This window comes from Tamandua tetradactyla, chromosome 23 (genome assembly GCF_023851605.1).
Source record: "Tamandua tetradactyla isolate mTamTet1 chromosome 23, mTamTet1.pri, whole genome shotgun sequence".
NCBI classification, from domain to species: domain Eukaryota; kingdom Metazoa; phylum Chordata; class Mammalia; order Pilosa; family Myrmecophagidae; genus Tamandua; species Tamandua tetradactyla.
The window spans coordinates 40,900,057-40,920,624 of NC_135349.1; the positions used below are offsets into that span (position 1 = coordinate 40,900,057).

General features: G+C 46.0%; 1 protein-coding gene across 2 annotated transcripts in view; it reads left to right on the forward strand.

Annotated features, from left to right (window-relative positions):
- The window catches only part of TMC5 (transmembrane channel like 5), a 99,323-nt gene that overhangs the window by 39,892 nt on the left and 38,863 nt on the right, over nucleotides 1–20,568 (forward strand). The window contains exons 4-11 of one of the 2 annotated variants that reach the window (XM_077141694.1): nucleotides 403–492; nucleotides 6,543–6,642; nucleotides 8,552–8,639; nucleotides 9,005–9,253; nucleotides 11,935–12,086; nucleotides 13,357–13,501; nucleotides 16,932–17,087; nucleotides 19,568–19,719. In XM_077141694.1, coding sequence (XP_076997809.1) covers nucleotides 403–492; nucleotides 6,543–6,642; nucleotides 8,552–8,639; nucleotides 9,005–9,253; nucleotides 11,935–12,086; nucleotides 13,357–13,501; nucleotides 16,932–17,087; nucleotides 19,568–19,719 — 1,132 coding nt within the window. Of the gene's footprint in view, nucleotides 1–402; nucleotides 493–3,754; nucleotides 4,373–6,542; nucleotides 6,643–8,551; nucleotides 8,640–9,004; nucleotides 9,254–11,934; nucleotides 12,087–13,356; nucleotides 13,502–16,931; nucleotides 17,088–19,567; nucleotides 19,720–20,568 lie in introns of those variants that run through there. The other variant, XM_077141695.1, reaches the window with a different exon arrangement.

A 20,568-nucleotide genomic window follows, 5' to 3' on the forward strand; every position in this document is an offset into this window, starting at 1 on the left:
CCAAGAGTCGGGATGAAGTCCAAACCTAGCTTTGGAGGTCAAAATTATTACTTATTTGAAGAATATGAATGTATCAGAGTGCATTTAATGGAGTAAAACAGCGTATTGTCTTGTGAAACTTCTTTTCTACTTATATATGTGTAGGTATGACCCAGGGCTCAGTGTAACAATTATTTTTAACCATGGCTTGTAGTCAAGTGAAAATCATTTAACTATTTTTAGTTAATAGCACTCTGAGAATATTTTTGCCTGTTTTCCACCCACGTCCTCAATCATTTTAGTCTGTTAGCACCTTGAGGATAGGGTCTGAGATTTACTAACCTTTATATGCTCAGGAATTTCATTAATTAATTCACTCACTGATTTCATTAATTGGCAATATCTGCCTCCTTTTCATTGCAGTGAACCCCGCTTTTGCAGATGAACAGAGCCCCAACCACCCTTATAGAGACCCACCATTATCTGGAAATGACTGGCACAAGTCACCCCAAGGTAAGACTTGAATGGACAGTGGCCAAAAAATCAGACCCGGGCTTCTCCTCCTTTGCAGATTGCCTTCACTCATCTTCCTTTAAGCATGCGCTTTCACTACACGTTCAAGTTCTGAGCTTTAAACAAGGAAAGAAAAATGTCAGCTCTGGAGAAGTAACATGTTCAAAGCCATCCAGACACTGCCACTTTCTCCTGGCCTCTGGTGTGGCTGAACTTGCTTCATTTCTCATTTAGACATGCAGGATTTCTTTCCTTATGGCTACCAAGATGTCTTCTGGTTGCAAGGAACAGAAACCCTACTCTAATGGGCATAAGCCCAGGGGGGATTTATTGGTTCATGTTGTGGGAAGAAACACAGGGAAAATGACAGAATTGAAGTTAGAATTGCCTTCTGGCACCTGGAGCAGTGTCCGGTGCAGTAAGTACTCCAGAGTTATTTGTTGAATTATTTGTTGAATGAATTGCAGGAACCTGGGCCTCAGTGCCACCTAGACTCTTGTTCTCCATCCGTTTCTCGTCTTCCCTTGGCTCAGCTTTTCTTTGATTCTTGACCTCAGTCTCTCCGCGGCCCTGGGAGCAGGCCCAGAGACACACCCCATCAGCTTAGTCACCACCTTAGAAGCCTTTCTTTCTCCCAGGGCCTGTCAATCAATGCCTTGGGAGGACCCTGCCCAGCCCTATTTATAGCACAGGCTCACATTTGGTCCAATCTTTTTCTTTTTTTTTTTTGTATGCTGTAGGGCCGGGTCACATTTCATTATTTTTCCATGCGAGTATCCCATTATTGCAGCACCAGTTGTTGAATTTTTGTTTGTTTGTTTGTTTTGCTTGTTTGTTCGTTTGTTTTTTAGGGAAGTGCATGGACCAGGAATCGAACTTGAATCTCCTGCATGGCAGGCAAAACGGTCCAGTCATTTTTACCATAGAAAGAGAGGCAGGGCAGTCGCATGTTTAGCCCCACGGCTTATGTATATGTTGGTGGGGAGGAGGGTGCAGTGATCAGAATTTCCCTGAGAACTCGTAAACATTTTCTGATAGTAGAGTGCAGGAGCCATTTGGAGTGGGGAAAGACAGAAAGCAGTGAAATCAATTAGGAAACTCCTTTAAGTGCCCCCGTGTGTGGTGAGAACATCTGAGCAGTTGCAGGAATTGAGAATGAAAGGGAAGCAACAGAGGAGATAGGCGAGGCAATGCTGAAACCAGAAGGCAAATCTATGAGCAGTAAGGACTAACTGAGTCATCTTTATAATGTAAACTGAGGGAGCCTGTGGTTTAAAACCATCTCCCACCTTCTGACCTCATAGCCTGGATGATAACTTTTAGCTTTCACCTTTCAAGAGCCTTTGCAAAGAGGCATGCGTGTTTCACAAGGGTCAGGCATTGCTCCTTGGGAGGCAAAAGCATGGGGATATAATGTTCATACCTTCCATTGGGTTTGGTTGGAACAGAGAATGGCTTTAATTACTGGGGAATGGAAATGCCTTTTGACATCTTAAGAATGCTGAGTCTTATGCAACACGAGGTTTGGCCCCTGGTACAAAAGAATCCCAAAGGAGAGAGAATTAAAGAACCAAAGTGAACCCGGCCCTCTTCACGGCTTTGCCTTGTGTTGGTTTTGATTCTCAAACCATGTACAATTAACTGATGGACAGACTCATAATAAAGTGTCATCTTGATGGGTTAAGCGATACACCTAGAAAGTGGCATATAGTAGGCACACATAAATATTTATTCATTTGTGAAAGAATGAATTATGCATTAGGGCCTTGTTATAGGAAGGGCCTGGGTTGAAGCGGTGAAGAGTCCCCAATTTGGCTTCAGACAGACCTAAATTTAAGTCCCAGCTCTACTACTTGCTAGTTTGTGACCTTAGGCAAATTACCTCTTTGGTCTTCAGGGTTTTTTTTTGTTTGTTTTTGTTTTTTGGCATGGGCAACCTCCGGGAAATGAATGATCTTCAGTTTTTGTAGCTATTAAAAAAAGAAAGAATGATATAAGAGAATGCCGTGACTGATACATTTAAAAAGATGGCATTGATTAAAGTCCTACTTCAAGGCTCCATGTCTTGGTGTGCCAGGGCTGCTATAACAAAATGCCACAAACCATTTGACTCAAACAACAGGAATTTATTGACTCACATTTTGGAAGGTAGATGTCCAAAATCAGGGTATTAGCAGGCCATGCCTTCCCCAAAGTCTGTAGCATCCTGGTGGCAGCTTGCTGCTTCCTTCTGTCTCCTCCTGTGACTTGTATGTCCATGTTCAGAGTCTAGCTTATAAGGCCTCCAGCCACTGAGGTCAGGTTAAGACTCAGTTTGCCTCATCTTAACAGGCTCTTTGAAAATCCCATTCACAAATGAGCTCACGCCCACATGACTGGGGAGTGGAGTTAGGACTTGAACGTGTTATCATGGAGGACCTGATGCCGCATGATCCAATCTACCACTGTTGGTGTGAAAGTCCGATGAGATACTCTATTTAAAGGGGTGGGCCCACTGCAATGGCAGGTAGTTTTAGGGGCATCATTATTGGTGGGGGGAAAAGGACTCTGGAGTTCTAGTCCAAGACTGTCACGTGATGAGAATAAGGCTTCCTGAGCTTCAATTTCTCCAACCATTAGGTAGACCACTAGGGCAAGGTGGCTTTTGAATTAGGTCTATCAGATAGGAATTGTGTTCAGGTGGATGACACTGATTCAGGACAGCGGCTTGAGCAATAAAGGGATTTATTTTCTCATGTAATGAGAAGTCTGGAGGGAGAGAGTCCAAAATTTGTACAGCAGCTCTGCCTGTGTTGGCTTCAAGGACTGATACTGTCTCTAGGCTTTTGTGAATGTTTGTCCTCCTGTTTTCAAAATGGGCTGCTTGCAGGCAGGAAGAAGGAAGAATGGTGAAGGGCAAAAGGTGAAGCCAGACAAAACTGTCCCCTTTTAAAGAGCATCAGCCAAAACTGGGTCATGGGTCCACTCTCTAGCCACCAAGGATGCTGGGAGAACTTAACTGAGCACAGTATACCTTCCTCTAAAGGAAATGTGGCTTCTGCTGGCATGGGGAAAAGGGAGAGTGGATATTAAGAAGGCAAATAGCAGTGTCTGCCCCCCACCTCCCCAGGGCAGTCAGGAGCTAGCGACTGGGTCACTGTAAACCCTACTGGATTGCTATGGGTCTATACAATTATAAGTATAAAATCTAATTTGTAGGCCAAAGGCAACAAATTAAAAAGAAAATCTTGTCCTTTGATTGTATATCATTTAGAAGAATCTCTGCCTTCTATTTGTAGAATCCTATTGTCTTAATGAAGGATTCTGTTTCCGATTTCTTACCTAGCTACTGAGACAGAACTCTCTCCAGGAAAACCTCCCTCTCCTCCCAAGGAGACCTCTCTGAGCGTAGATGTGGGGAGTTAGGCTGTGATTTGAATGTGACTGGCTTTGGCGATTTCATCCCGGCATTGCAGGAAATGTGAATGCCACGTCTCTCTGCGATTACTCATCACTGTCCCAACAGTTCCCAGCCATGCCCGTGTGACTGCTGTCTGAGGCCTTTGGAAGCCCTCGGCCACGGAGCCTCACGTGTGGAGCAGGCAAGAGATGCTGTCTGATGACCAAGGGAATGAAATCATCATAGAGCTCGAGAATGTTCCATCAGGGGCCCAAAGCCATTCATCTGCAAATTCGATTTTTCCAGATAAAACGCTGGTGAACTCAAGCCTCAACAGGTTCTCATCAATTTTTGACATGGACATGATAGACTCTCAAAATGACAAAAAGAGCAAGCGGGTGCCACGGTTTTCATCTTTGAACAAATCGGTCTCTCAGACCCTTCACATCCCAGAATGCACGGGTGGAGACGCTTCTTGTACATCACATGAAACTGTTCAAGGTAGTGAAACACTGGGGAGAGGTGTTAGGAAGGAAGCAGAGGTGGCTTCCAAGCAGTCTACGGGGATTTTGAGTTTTAAGAAGTCAAGTAGGTTGAAAGTTTGGTACATGACCCAAGAACGCTAGGGATGAAGGTGGGGTCTCCCCAAGAGCAGCCTCGTCCTGAGAGCTTGTCTGGGTCACGTTCACTTCATATGCCCGGCTCTCTGCTGAGCACTGCCTTTTTTTATCCATTGAATTCCATTTTATTTACTCACACACTCTACGTAGGCATTATTCTCATTCCCATTTGCTTGATTAGGAAATTGCGGCTCAGTGAGATGAAGTAACCTGCCAGAGGTCACACAGCAAGTAGCTGTAGATCTGGGACCTACAGGTCTGGCTGCTTTCCAAGCCCACATCCTCAACCACTCTACTGACCTGCTTTGGTCCTATCACTCCCCTGCCTGGTTTTAGGCAACACAGGATGCCTCTGTGCTCTCTCCATTGTGAAACCAAGTGTGAGCTCTCTACCTCTCAGCTCCCCAGGTCAAAGACAAATGGCATTTCTGCACCAACCTAAAATTTCCCAAGTGGAAAGTCTAGCTTCTCTCAATAGTTTCTGGGAGGAAATACCCATTCCCATGAAAGTATTTTATGGGTTTTGTCCCTTAACTCTCCCCCATTCCATGTTTTCCCCCTCTTCCCCTCTTATCCTTTCTCCCTCTCAGATGACTCCCCGTTGCCTCCCAGGAGAGACGCAAATTCCTTGTCTTTATTAGAGGGGTTTGGTGGTCATTTTTGGGGCACTCCCCTTTCACTTCAATGACGTCTTTAAAATAAACACAGTGCTTCCTCCATGAAGAGGTTTGGCTCAGTGATGTGAGCAAGGAGCCAGTCCACTCCTTCTGTCCACCTGCCGTTCCTCCAGCCTCACCCATCCCAGCCCCGCGGCTGGCTTCCCAGACTCTTAGAAGATGGGGGCAGCCGTTCCAGGTGTGATGTGCAAACTCAACAGGCAGAGGAAGATGGATCTGTCCTTTCAACGTGTCTCAGTTTGCCAGGGCTGCTGTGACAAATGCCTTGGCTTAAAAACTGAATTTATTGTCTCACGGTGCTGAAGGCTAGAAGTCCCAAGTCAAGATGTCGTGAGGGCTGTGCTTTCCCCAGGGGTCAGCAGCGTTCTGGCGACAGCGTTCTGGCGACAGCACTCCTCCTTCATGTGGCAAGCCCTCCCCTTGTGTCTGCTCTTCTGTGGCCAAACTTTCTTTCTTTATAAGGCCTCCAGGCCCGTGGATGGATAAAGACTCACCCTGATTCAATCCGGCCTCACTTTAACTAATAACACCTCTCCAAGCTCCTATTTACAAATGGGTTCACACCCATAGCAATGTGAATTAAGGTTCAGATGTGTCTTTTGTAGGGGACATGATTTGACCTCCAACACCTTATTAGTATCAATTGAGAAAAAAGAAACCTTTTCCAAGAAACTCCTCAGCACACCACCCCTCAAACGACATGGGCCAAAAATGTGTCACTTGCCCATGCCTAAGCCCGTCATTGTCAAGGGGGACAGGACCATTAGGATCAGCTCAGACCCACAGGACACCCCCTATGTCAGAAGCTCAGGGCCAGGTGGGGACGGGTAGATTCCCATACAAACTCAGGACTCCATTAGGAAGGAGAGAATGATTTGGGGGCAGGCAACCAACCTCACCTGCCATACTATCTGAAAACGTGAGTAAGAGTTCTCAGGAGAAAAGGGGGGAGTCTGTTCTAAGGAGGCAGAAAAGCATGTGACAGTAGGCAAGGACTATAAGGAAGGTCCCAGTGTCTAGAGTACAGAGGGCAAAAGTGAGGGACATGAGATATTAAGATGAGAGAGGAGAGGTATGCATTCCAAAGCAAACAGGATCTTGTTGGCTTTGCCAAGTAGTTTTTGTCGTGGCAAAACAGAAAACCATCGAATTGGAATTGGGTACAAACATTATCATTTGCTTTGTCTTCAAGGTTTGACAAATACACATGGCTTCCTCTTGTTTTTATTTGTGATCATGGGAATCCCCAACTCATTATATTCTTCTTTCCTTGCTCTTTGAAAATATGCTCCAACTGCAGCACCATGTCTTTCAACGACAGAATTCTCTTCAGGCGAAAACATGAAAATCTATTTGTTTTCTTTTCTTCTGCAGAACAAAAGTTAATCGCATCTTTGATACCCCTGACATCTAGAGAGAGAGATAAAATCATCAGGAACCAGCCAAGAACCATGGAGGAGAAAAGGAAACTTAGGTATAGTTCAAAGGCTTCTCTTCTTTCCTAGATTTCACAGAAACCTCCAGCTTCTACTTTTGCCAGACCTCAAAAAGATAGGACTGAGTAAATGTTGAAGAAGAGACACATATATTCCCTACCAAAGAATTCCAAATAATTTAGATACTCCCCACTCCAGGAAGTGGAGCTTAGTCTCCACTCCCTTGGCTTGAGTGTGGGTTGTGCTTAATGATGGGCTTCCAAAGAGTAGAGTATGGGAAGGAAAGGAAAGATTAATCTACAGTAGAGAAGGCTGGCAGACACTGCTTTGCCAGGGCATAAAGGTCAACATCCCCAAAGAGAAACTGAGTGATGAGGAGAGAGCTTTCCCTTTATGGGATTCTCCCTTAAAACACATAACCCCAGTCTAACCATGAGAAAGAGAGACAAACCCAAATTGAAGGGCATTTCACCAAATACCCGACCACTCCTCTGCGAAATTGTCAAGGAAAGCCTGAGAGACTGTCACAGCCAAGAGGAACTAAGGAGAACATGACAGCTAAATGCCATGTGGTCTCCTGAACAGGAGTCCTGCACATGGCCAAAAAACCCCCCCCAAAAAACACAAAATGAGTGAAATTGTAATAAAGCCTGGAGTTTGGTTACTAGTGGTGTTTGACAAATGTACCATGGAAATGTAAGATGTTAACAGGGGAAACTGGGTGATGAATTTACGGGAACTCTATATACCATCTTTGTGACTCTTCTTTAAGTCTCATAGTATTCTAAAATGAAAAGTTTCAAAAAAGTCTAAGAGACCCCAGAAGCTTCAATCCACGAATTCAAAAACAAAATGAGGGCTGTTTTAACCTTCAGCCCTTTCTTTCATTGACTGTTTCTCAATCTTTTTCATTTTCTTTTTTTTTTTTTTTTTTTGTCATTTGTAATAGTTAGCAGTAACTAGTCAAGTGGATGAAACCATTTCTAAACCACACACATTCTTCTAAGGGGTTGCAAAGATAAATTACAAAGTCTGAGAGGCAAGACAGACTTGGCACTAAGGAATGTAAAAAGGGCAGAAGGAAAACCAGGCCATATCAAGAGAGAGAGAGAGAATTCAGTGGGAGTGATGGCCTGGGCAAAGCCAGGGAGATATTTGAGCTGAGCCTTCAAAGATGGTAGCGTGCAGGTGGACATTTGAAGTGGACCCAGGAGGTCTCGGAATCAAACAGCTCTGGCGAGTTCGGGGAAAGATAAAGAGACTAACCGTGCCTGTATCTTCCTCAAAGCACTCCTTGGTTTTCAAACTCTGCTGGGGCTCCCTGTATCATGAAGTCAAGGCTTGAGTCCTTATGAAACCCATGCAGTGGGGTTTTCTCGTACTTGGCCACCTGTTGCATTTTGGGCTTGATGAATCTTTGTTGGGGGACTGTCCTGCATTGTAGAGTGTTTAGCAGCATCCATGGCTTCTACCCACTGGTTTAGCTTGTCATCATGTCCTCCCCCATTCCCCTTGTGCACTCCATTCCAACCCCCACCCTACCCCACCCCTTGCTGTTTTGCCTGCCATGGGACTTTGCACTGGCTGTTCCCTGTGCATGGAACATCCCTTATCCCTATGGCTCCCCGCCCACCTCCTTCAAGACTCTGTTCAGATATCACCCTGTTTAAGATTATGACATGATCCCCACCCCAGCATCTCCCATTTCCTTACCCCGCTCTTGGTTTTTTCCTTCTTCCCCACAGTACAAATTGCCCTCTAAAAGTGCTATGTGATTTACCTATTTATTATTCTATTTGTATATTGTCTTTCGCCTCCAGCTAGGATGTCAGCACCACGAAGCAGGAGTATTGCTCTTTCCTGTACACTCAGTAATTATGTTTTTGAATGAATGAATGAATGAATGAAGCCCTGGTACTTCTCACTTCCTTCTGCCCTTCCCTACAGGAAAATTGTTGACAAAGAGAAGACTAAACAGTCCCATCATATCCTTGAGCTCAATTGCTGTACTCAGTGTTTGAAGTCCATCTCACTGGTAAGTCTGCCTTTACTGCAGCCAGTAAAGGGGGGCAAGGCCGGGGGCTGACAACGGGGTGGTAGGAGAGTGGGATGAAAGAGGACCAAAGGGGGATGCCTGTCGGGGGAAGAAGAACCCAATTCCAGTGCTCTCTCTCATCACCCAGAGCCGTAGAAATCGGGTCAGGGTAGGTATGGGGAAACAAAGTGGCAGAGGGAAGGTGTGAGGGGTTGCCGAGTGAGTTGCCAGACTGCAAACGCCTTTGCCTAACCGAACAGCAGAGCAGAACAGGTAGCGCCGGCGGGCGGCAGGCCCTGGCGGGGCTGCTCCACCGGGTGCTGCGTGCAGAGTGAACGGGAGCCCGCCCCGTACCCTCGCTGCAGGCTTACCGGAGGTCCCAGAGCAGCCTGGCGGAACTCCTCGCCTACGGCCGCCTGTGGCACAGGACGCTCAAGGTCATCGGCGGCCGGTTTGGCACCAGCGTGCTGTCCTATTTCAACTTCCTGCGGTGGCTTTTGAAGTTCAACATTTTCTCCTTCATTGTGAACTTCAGCTTCATGGTAATCCCGCAGTTTACCGAGCCTCAAAACAACACCCTCCAGTTCACTGGGTTGGAATTCCTCACCGGCGGGGTAAGTTCTCCCCTGCCCCTGTACCAGGACCCCCACCCCCACCCCCACCCAGTTCAGCACCCTGGAAACCAAAGCCCCTTACTCGTCTCACGTCCAGCGTATTCATTCTGCCTGGGATCGACTCATGGGGAGAGGGGGTGCTTGCAATTCCCCCCCAAAAGTAACCCATATACACGGCAGTGAAATGTCTGTCTCCAGAGGTAACCACTGTAAATCAGTTGGATGTGTTGCTGTCGAGACCACGATACAGTCATGTACACATGTGCATGTACATATGCATCCATTTATTTTCACAAAAGCAGAATTATTCTTTATCTACTGTGTACAATTTGCTTCCCCCCCCCATCTAACAATATGTAGTGGATATCTTCCCAGATTGATACTTATAGATCTATCTTTTCTTTCTTTTTTATTTTTATTTCTGGAAAATACAATGCTCCTTTTGGAAATTTCCTACCATACAGAAGAAAGCAAGCAAAAAAATAAAAGCCCACTTTACCCCTCTTCACTTGTCCAACTCCCCATTTCAGAGAGTATCCTTGTAGACCATTTTCCCTCCTGTACAAACACATATATATGTGTGTATATATATATAGATTAAATAGATAGATATAGATAGATACTCATTCTTTTGAAAAATGAAAAGAAGAGAGGATGGCACTATAAGTCTCATCTTGTAACTTTTTCACTTCGCTGTGTGTCTGAGCCTCTATGTATATCCACGTAATTCTTTTTAAGGGCAGCCATGATTTACTTCTTCAGTTCTCTGTTGAGACACTTAGCCCCTGTTCTGCTGAGTTCGCCTCCTGGAAGGGATTTCTGCCCCTGAGTTTCGGTACAGCAGGAATTGGAAAACTGTGGGCTCCCAGCCACATTTAGCCAGCTACTTGTTTTCATACATCCTGCGAACTAAGAATTTTTTTTTTTACATTTTTAAATGGCTGAAAAAAATCAAAAGATGAATGACATCTTGTGAAATGAAAATGAAATAAAATGCGAATTTTAGGGTCAGTAAAGTTTTATTGGAACACAACCACACCCCTTCATTTACATATTGCCCAGACGGCACTCTGTGTAGCTGCCGTAGTGACCATATGACCTGACAAAAATATTACCATCTGACCCTTTGCAGAAAAAGTTTGCCAACCCCTGCTGTGGAATGTTCAGAGTATGGTCTTTTGTTTGTCTTTTTTTTTTTCCTTTTCCACCAATTTTTTTTTCTCTTGGGATAGATATCTTGAAATGGGATTACTACTATTAATTTCTCCATCAATTTTTTTCTCACTACTGTGTAAATGTTTATATACAAAAATGTTCTATAATGAAAAACTTCAGGCATATAGAAAAATAAAGAGTAGCATAATAAACACCCATATATCCGCTACCCAGATTTAAAATGGTTAACATTTTGCTATATTTATCTTATTAATTTTGGAAGCATTTTAAAGTAAATTATAGATGTCAGGACATATCACTCCAGAATTCTTCAACACACATCTTTAAAAAATAAGAACACTTTCCAGCAACCAAATACTATTATCACATTTTAAAAAGTTCCCAGCCTCGGAAATCTAGATTGTATCACATTTTCCAAATTGTCCCCATGTGTGGAAATGTTTTCCATAGCTTGACTATTCAGTCCTGGATCCAATCCAAGACCACACGTTTCATTCAATAGTTTTTTTTGTGTTAAGTCTCTATTAATCTTGAACAATCCCTCTAGCCCCCACTCCTCCCCCATGTCCTTTCTCCTTTTTCTTGTCATTGGCTTATTGCATAAACCTGGCCAGTTGTCCTATAGAGTTTTATATCCTACCATCTTGGTTTCCAAGGCTGCTGTACCAAATACCACAGCCTGGCTGACCTTCAACAAGAAGTATTTTTTGTCATTCAATTTGGAAGGCTAGAAGTCCAAAGCCAAGGTATGGGAGGGATCACGCTGCCTCTGAAGTGTGTGGTGTTTGGAGGTGGCTCTCCCGCCAGCCATAACTCAGTCTCGCCTTCGTCACATGGCCGTCTGCCTCCTTCCGTCCCTTACTCACTCCTACACACTGTGTTCAAGTTTCCTCTGCTTATAAAGACTCCAGGCATATTGGATTCATGTCCGCCCACCCTCACCCCGACTCAGTTAGACCTCATCCTAACTAATTCAAAGATTCTCCCTACAAACGGATTCATCTCCTCAGAATTGGGGTTGGGCCTTGAATCGCCTTTGTGGGGCACATGATGCAATCCCTAGCACCTGCCTTCTGGGGGTCCCCGTTTTCCTTATGGTCTCTCTTAATCTGCTCCTCTAGTTCCTTATTTCCTCTAAGCTGAAATTTAGATCTGTAGCCTTGATTTGTTTTATACTAAACATCTTTTTGTTTACCATAATACATAACAGGTGACGGAGACACGTGGTGGCCACCTGTCCCACTTTTGGTGATGCTTTGCTTGGCCCCTGGGTTGGGGGGGGGTATCAGCCTGACCCCTGCACCAGAAAATTACATGGGTCTGTAACTTCTTTCCAGCGTGGAGAGCCGGTGACAAGAACCATGTAGGGTCTCAGTGCCCCTGAGTGCTCCTTGCCTGGCAGACAAGTGGTCTAAATTGCCTGGCTGAGCCTCTTGCAGACAAAAGTCAACACCGCCCACTTCCTCAAGAGACCCGCCTGACTTAGGGCTCATTGTCCCTTTCAGGGTTACTTTAGGGACACCGTGATGTACTATGGCTATTACACCAATTCTACAATCCAGCACGGGAGTAACGGGGTGTCCTACGACATGCAGCTGGCCTACATATTCACAATCGGAGTCAGCCTGATCGTCTGCTTTTTCAGTTTGCTATACAGGTACAGAGCATCTGTGTTTTCTGATTTCAAGGAAATTTTAGATTTTGGCAAAATCCAGGAGACTCAGATATGACCCAGGAAACAATGATTTTGTCTTTCTTTTGCTGCCTGATTTTTTCCCCTTGTCCTGACATGTAAAATAATGAGTTCAGGTAGAGGAAGAGAGGTATTTGAGTGCTTTGTAAGATATTTGTGAGTCTGAAGATCAGGATGCCATGATTCGAGGTAGAAGGACCTGGTGGAGAGTTGAGAACGAGGGGAACAGATGGAAAATGCACAAATGCACTGAGCCTCCAATACGATAATCCAACCTAACACAAGGTTTCATTTTGTTCTATCAAGCTAGGAAATATTTCTTATACAGCTAATGCTCAACACAAGGTTTCATTTTGTTCTATCAAGCTAGGAAATATTTCTTATACAGCAAATGCTCAGTGGTGGCACAAAAAAGCAGCTTCCGTTCCATTCAACAGTTTGTGATGTGCCAGATGCTCTGCGGAGGGTTCCTTGTGCTTGATTTCTCAGGACCCTCCTGACTTCCCCAGCTGTCTTTACCAAGCACTTACTATTCTAAGCGCTTCTTTGATTCTTGTGATTGACAGAATAATGCCCCCTCCCCCGTAGATGTCCATGTCCAATCCCAAGAACTCCTAATCCCACGAACCCAATCACAATAAGAAGGAGACAGGAGGACTGGAGTCAGGAAAGGGGTGTGATGATGAGAGCAGAGCTTGAAGTGAGGCAATTGCTGGCTGAGGCCGTGAACCAAGGAATGTGAGCAGTCCCTAGCAGCTGGAGAAGGCAAGGAATAGGTTTTTCCCTAGGGTCCTGCAGGGTCCAGCTCTGTGAATACTTTAATTTTTGTCCTGAAGATGCATTTTTTGACTTCTGATGAGCTGCAAGATGATGAATTTGTGTTGCTTGAAGCCACCAAGTTTCTGGCAATGTGCTATACCAGCTCAGCTGTAGGAAACTGATGCAATTCTAATAATGTATGAGGTTGAAACTATTGTGATTTCCATTATACTGATGAGGGAACTGAAGCTCAGAACAATGCATTGATTTCACAAAGACACTCAGTGGCATAGCTGGGCTGGTCTGACCCCAAAGTCAGCGCTCTTAATCGTTACACTCATGAGCACACTGTTTCAGGTAGGAGCTGGGGGGAGCTCTTTAAAGTTGCCTTTCACCATTAGTGATAGAACTTTCCGTTGTTTTAATCCCTGCTTGTGTAATAACCCTTGTGTATTCTGGTTTCTGCCTTCCTTAGCATGGCCAGATATTTCCGGAACAATTTCATTAACCCCCATATTTACTCCAGAGGGATCACTAAACTTATCTTTTGCTGGGACTTCACCGTCACCCACGAAAAAGCTGTGAAGTTGAAACAGAAGAACCTTAGCACCGAGATAAGGGTAAGGCAAGCCGCTGACACCCACTTCTCCATGGCCAGTCTCCTTCCCTCCTCTAGTACATTTATAGCTTTTCTTAAGACAATAATGAATTATTTTTTGTTGCTCACGAGATTGGCAAAATAAAAAATAAAAATAAAAACAGTCGTAATGCCCAGTGCTGGTGATCGTGTAAGGAAATGGCCATTTTCACATGGCATTGGTGCAACCTTATTGGAGGGCAGCTTAGCAATTTATTAGTATGATTATTATTATTGCATGGGTTGGCACTGGGAATCAAACTCGGGTCTCCAGCATGGAAGGCGAGAACTCTGCCTGCTAAACCACCGTGGCCCACCCCAACTTCGCAATTTATATCAACATTTTAATCATGCATACTTCTTGACCCCACAGTTCAAGATTAAAATTTTTTTCCTAGGGTAGTGGTTTCCAGTGAGGGGCAATTGTGTTCCCCTGGGGACATTTGTCTGGAGACTTTGGCACAACTGGGGACTGGGGTGCTACTAGCATCTAGTGGGTAGAGGCCGGAGATGCTGCTAAATGTTTTGCAATCTACAAGACAGTCCCCAGAACAATTATCCAGCCCTCAATGTCAGTAGTGCTGAAGCTGAGATACCCAATCCCATGAGAATGCCGTCAGAGGAACACAATGTTTATTGCTGCTTATTTGAATAGCAAGAAAAAAGTATAAAATAACCCAATAGTGCATGGATAGAGGAATGATTAAATAAATGAAGCTGCATCCATTGTATGGGTCACTAAATGCAATAAGTAAAGGACTGAGACCTGAAAACTCTCCATAAACCTGATGACTGGCAACTTGCAAGAGTGATGAGGTGGATTGAAACAGGCTTGTGTCATATCAAGTGAAAAATTAAATTAGGAGCCTCTGAAAGCTGCTGTGGGCTGTCTTACCTGGAATGAACCAGGAATCCAGTGCTCAGAGGAGGCCTGGGAAGTCTGTGAGGAGGGGATACGGGGGGAGAAGCACTTCCCATCTTCCGGTTTGCCTAGAATGTGGTGAGCCAGGTAGGGTAGAGATTTGCATGGCTCAGTGCTCCAATCACTCATCACACTCAGAATGGATTCAGCTTTTTAAAATATTGGGCTGAGCTTCTGACTCTAAGAAATTGGGAATGAGGCAAAGGCTGTTTGGCCCCCAGTCTACAGCCTCACATGTAAAGATGACCGGGCTGTTGTTCTAGCAAGTCAGGTGGGTGGACTGGCTCATCCGTTATTAGGGTCTGCTTCAATCTGCTAAGGCAGCCAGAATGTAATATACCAGACATGGGTTGGCTTTTACAATGGGAATTAATTAGATACATTTGTAAATGTACAGTACTAAGGCCAAGAAAATGCCCAAATTAAGGCATCAACAGAAGGATACCTTCTATATAGAAAGGCCGCCAAGCACCCGGGATACCTCTGTTACAAGGAAAGGTACCGATATGTACTGGTCCTTCTCTCCTGGGTTCCTCTGCTCTCAGCTTCTGGCCTCAGAGGCTTCATCTCTCAGCTTTTCTCTGAGTTCTCTTGGCCTTTCCTCTCCTTGATCTTCTCATTAAGGACTCCAATAGAAGGATTAAGACCCATTTTGAATGGGGTGGGTCACATCTCAATTGAAATAACCCAACTGAAAGGCCTTACCCATGGTAGATCCGCACCCACAGGAAGGGATTAAAAGAGCATGGCATAAGTCCCCTTCAGGGAATGGTGAGAAGAGGGAGAAATTCAACTTCCCCAAGTTGAGTTCTTGATATTCTCACAAGCAGTGTGGACAACCAAAGCTATAGACTGAGCCCCCAGTCTTGGGGTTCGTTCATATGAAACTTAACCCCACAAAGGGTAGGTCAAGTCTAATTAAAATTTAGGCCTAAGAGTCACCCCCAAGAGAACCTCTTTTGTTGCTCAGATGTGGCCTCTCTCTCCAGCCAACACAACGAGCAAACTCACCACTCTCCCCCTGTCTACATGGGACATGACTCCCAGGGGTGTGGACCTTCCTGGCAACATGAGACAGAAATCCTAGAATGAGCTGAGACTCAGCATCAAGGGATTGAGAAAACCTTCTCAACCGAAAAGGAGAAGAGTGAAATGAGACAAAGTGTCAATGGCTGAGAGATTCCAAACAGAGTCGAGAGGTTATCCTGGAGATTATTCTTACGCATTAAGTAGATATCACCTTGTTGTTCAAGATGTAGTGGAGAGGCTGGAGGGAACTGCCTGAAAATGTGGAGCTGTGTTCCAGTAGCCATGTTTCTTGAGGATGATTGAATAATGATATAGCTTCCACAATGTGACTGTGTGATTGTGAAAACCTTGCGTCTGATGCTCCTTTTATCTACCTTGTCAACAGACAAGTAGAGTACATGGAATAAAAATAAATAATAGGGGGAACAAATGTTAAAATAAATTTAGTTTGAAATGCTAGTGATCAAAGAAAGTGAGGCATAAGGGGTATGGTATGTATAATCCTTTTTTTTTCTGTTTTCGTTTTATTTCTTTTTCTGTTGTCTTTTTATTTCTTTTTCTGAATTGATGCAAATGTTCTAAGAAATGATGAATATGCAACTAAGTGATGATATTGTGTATTACTGATCAGATATGTAGAACGGAATGATCACATGTTAATGTTTTAGTTCATTTGTTAAATTTTTTAAATTAATAAGTTAATTAATTAAAAAAAAAGAGCATGGCATTTTCTGGGGTACATAACAGCTTCAAACCAGCACAGGGACCTACAGCAGAAGCTGCCGACAACTTATTTTCTCTTGTGTCTGGAAGAATTACTTTTATCCTTTATCTCTCTTTAGCAGTGGTTAGCAATCAGAGGGGACTTTGCCCCCCCAGGGGACATTTCACAATGTCTGGAGATTTTGTTTAGTTGTCACAGCTGTGGGGGTGCTACTGGCATCTAGTGGGTAGAGACCAGGGATGCTGCCAGATGTCCTACAATTCACAAAATAACCCCCAAAACAAAGTATCTGGCCCAAACTGTCAGCAGTGACACAGTTGAGAAATCCTACTCTACAGAAACAAGCCTTATTGTAAGAAAGAACGAGCAGAGTTTCTAAACTAAGGGGTTTTGATGAAAGGGCTGCAGGGGTTTATTTCTTCTTCATGTAAATTCCCAGCCTCTTCTTCGAGAAGGAGCTCAGTGACTTCAACTTGGCTTCCCCAAGATCATGGTCCCAATTTATTAGTCCCATCTGTTCCTCTAAGATGGAAAATGTGTTTGAGATGGTGATGAGGCTTCTCGGCCCCACTCGAGATTTTCCCGCGCATCCCCCACAATCCACACCCATCATTGACTCTCTCCCCTCTCCCTTTCCTTTTTGCCTGAAGACCCTGGATGGCCTGTGTCTCAGGTGTGGTGGGCAGAGGGTAGACGGAGAGGGGTTGGTGGGTCAACATCAATTCCTTGTCTTTCTAGGAGAACCTGTCAGAAATCCGACAGGAGAATATCAAGTTAACGCTAAGACAGCGGCTGACCCGCTTGTCTGCCCACGTGGCAGCCTGGGTTGTTTCTACCGGGATGGCCGTTGCCTGCTGTGTGGCCGTTTATTACCTGGCGGAGGAAAACTCAGAGGTAACTCCTGGGGAAGCTGGAGCTCCAGGGTCCAGAGCAAGGAGGGCCAGGTGAAGGGATGGGATGCCCTAGGGGGAGAGCGGTGTAGAGCCTGCGACTCAAGGTGGAGTCCCCAGCCAGGAGCATCAGCAGCACCTGGAAACAGTATTTTTTAATGTAGACACTCAGGTCCCTCCCCTGACTGGCTGGCCCGGTGATGGGAATGCGCGCTGCAGAGGGAGATGCTTTGGTACACGAGAGAAGGGAGCTGGGGCTGCAGAAATGAGTTCACATTCGGACTTCTTCCTTTATTATTATAACCCAAATGCCTCACACAGTGCCCAGCACGGAGAAGATGCTCAACAGATATTGTAAACTGATGCATTTAGGCAAGTTATTAAATCTTCCCCATCTGCAAAATGGGAAGGATAATGCCTGGCTTTGTTGGCGTGTGGTCAGGATTAGAGATAAGTTATGTGGAGGGTCTACCCAGCGCCTGGCCCTACAGCTGATGGAGAAGTGCTGGGGTGGTTTTTAAAGTGATTACGGCTCTGAGACAAATTCGCTGCGGCAATTTAAGCCAAGTGCTGTTTCACTGTAGGTTTTGACTTCCTCCTGGAAAAGGAGCTGCTTGTGTCAAGTTTACTGACCTTTAGAAGTGTGGTGAGGATCAGCTTATTATGCCTCTGTGTTTCATGGCTTCCCATTACCCTCAAAATAAAAGGTATCCTCCGTGGCATGAGTGACAGATCTTTTATGATCTGACCCCTGGGCCACATCTCTAGCCTCAACATCCCACAACCACCCACTTCCCTCACCAGCAACACTAATTTAATTCGACCGTCGTTCCCTGCAGACGCACAACTCGTTCTCCACTCCCCACTTCCCTTCATCTAACAAACTATTCCTTCTCCCCTAGACCTCAGCATGGAGGCCACCTCCTCCAGGAAGCCTTCTCTCACCACCACCGCCCTTGGTTAGGTGTTCTTGACTCTGCCAGCTCCCTCTGTGCCCTTATCACACTCAACACTGGGGATGCCTGATTAGTTTTCTGCTTCTTCAAAAGACTGTATCCTAGAACCTGGCCTGACACCTGACACATAGTAGTGGCTCAACCAAGTGAATGAATAAACGAATGAGAAGCTTTCGCACAAAGGCAGGAACTGGGACACCGTTCATTCTAACTTCTACAAGTTAATGTGAATGGCACCCGCCCACCCCCACTGTGCCACCTGGCAGCCCTGGGGCCAGCCCTTGTTTTACTTACTCTCATTTCATCCTTGCCTAGTCCCCATGGGTTCCATAATAATCTTGGCTTTATGCAGATGGGGAGGGGGGGCTCAGAGCAGCTGCGTCTGGCCCTAGACCTTGCAGCGTAGAAGTGGGGGTGCAGGAGCAGCCTGTGAACCCCAGTTGTTCTAAGAAGCTGCCCAAAGTGCCAGTGGGACTTGCACAACCAATCCAAAGGGAGATGGAGGCAGGATTCAAGCCGAAAGGGTGCAAAATACGTAGGAGACCCACTGGGAATCCCTTTCCCCACGGCCTGTGGGTCAGCTGCGCAAGGATTCCTGTCCGAAGGGTAGCCCAGGTTCAGCTGTGAGCCAGACGCCAGCGTGCGGTCTCCTGACCTCACACAGCGCAGCCGTGCTGGGGGCCCGGGGACAACGCAAACACCCCCCTCCCCCACCCCGCCCAGGAGCGAGGACAAGAAATTCCAAAGTGATGCCTCGCTCTGTCCTCAAGTTGCTCCAGTCTAGAGGAAACCCATTTTTATTGCCCCAGACCTCTTGGTAAGTGGATACATGTCCTGTGGCTGCTGTAGCAGATAACTACAATTTGGTGGCTTCAAACAACAGAAATTTATTTTCTCGTGGTTCTGGAAGCCCGAAGTCCTAAAGCAAGGTGCTGGCGGCGCCACCCTCCCTCTGAAGGCTCTAGGAGAGAATCCTCCCTAGCCTGTGTCTTCCAGCTTCCGTGGCTCCTGGCGTTCCCTGGCTTGTGGCAGTGCAGCTCCACCTGACTTTCTTCTCTGCCTCTCTGTGTCTTCTTTTCTTTCCCTTATAATGCAACTGTCATGGGATTTAGGACCTACCTCAGCCTGGCATGATCTCACCTTCAGCTCCACACCTTAGTTAGACCTGCAAAGATGGGGTTCCGGGCGCCACAATTCAGCTCTAGTGGGAAAGCCATGGGATGGCTAGGTGAGCTCAGGCAGACCTGGGCTCAGAGGTGCCCCTTCCTAGCTTGGTGACCCTGGGCACCGGCTTCCCCACCAGGTGAGTGAAATCTATTAACACCCACCTTGCTGGGCAGTGGTGAGGATTTAACCCCATCATGCGGGGCGCACTTAGCACAGGTTGTGTGCTCCATAGTCGGTAGCCTGTTGGCTGACCCCAGAGGAGCTACCTGTGGGGTTTTCCTGGCACGGGGGTCTTCTGAGCGAGGCAGCGAGGGTCCCGCACACAGCCTGCATCTCCATTCTCTCCCTTCATCCCCTGCAGTTCCTGAGAAAGCACCAGAATCCCGGGGCCGTGCTGCTGCTGCCGTTTGTTGTGTCCTGCATCAACCTGGCCGTGCCGCGCTTGTATTCCATGTTCGGGCTGGTGGAGAGGTACGAACTGCCGCGCCACGAAGTCTACGTCCTCCTGATCCGGTAGGTGTGGGGGTCCCGCGTCCACGGAGGGAACTGGCACAGAAGCTAGAAAGGAGGATGATGCTGAAGCATCAAAGTTCGTTCCTCAGGAGGGATTTCAAGAGTGAAGCGTGTGTGTGTGTTGCAGGGGTTAATAGCCTTAAAATCTGACCAGCCCTGAGAAAATAGAGCTATGGTGTGTATCTGCCTTTTGCTCAAAGGAATGGCTTTCCTTTCCTAATTGCTACCAACCTGAGGATGAGCATGCTTCTTTTGGGGGATAAGCTGTACAGATGTGCAGGTTGGACACTGCACAAAGGTGCCTGGCTGGAGCATTGTATGGGGACTGAAATCCATCCAGTGTTCCCATTAGTTACCGTAAGCCCTGGTGCCCACTGCATCTGCCAGGAAGCACTTTTTGGGAATTCAGCCACCCAGAGGCTGTTGTGGGTGGGGTAGCTTTGGGTAAATTCATTGGCTAGGCAGGGATTGCCTTTTTGTGCTTCCCATAAGGGCCCTGTATGTCCTGGCAGGGCTTCAGGGATTTGATAAAACACAAAACTACCCAAGATTTTTTCTTTATGTCTTGCCTAGCTGGTTCCTGTTTATGGAGGTGTTTATAATAATAGGCCTGTATCGTGTGGACTGAGTTTCTTTACAGATCAACTCCAGCACCCTTAGCTTACCACGGCCTCTAGGACCTGGCTCTTGGCCAGCTCTCCAGCCTCATTTCCTACCCTGGGCCCCTCTGGCTCACTGTCCCCCAGTCTCACTGGCATCCTGCCTGTTTATGGACGTGCCAAATGCACACCTACCTCTGGGCCTTTGCACTGGCTGTTTTCTTCTGCTTGGAATGTTTTTCCCAAAGAC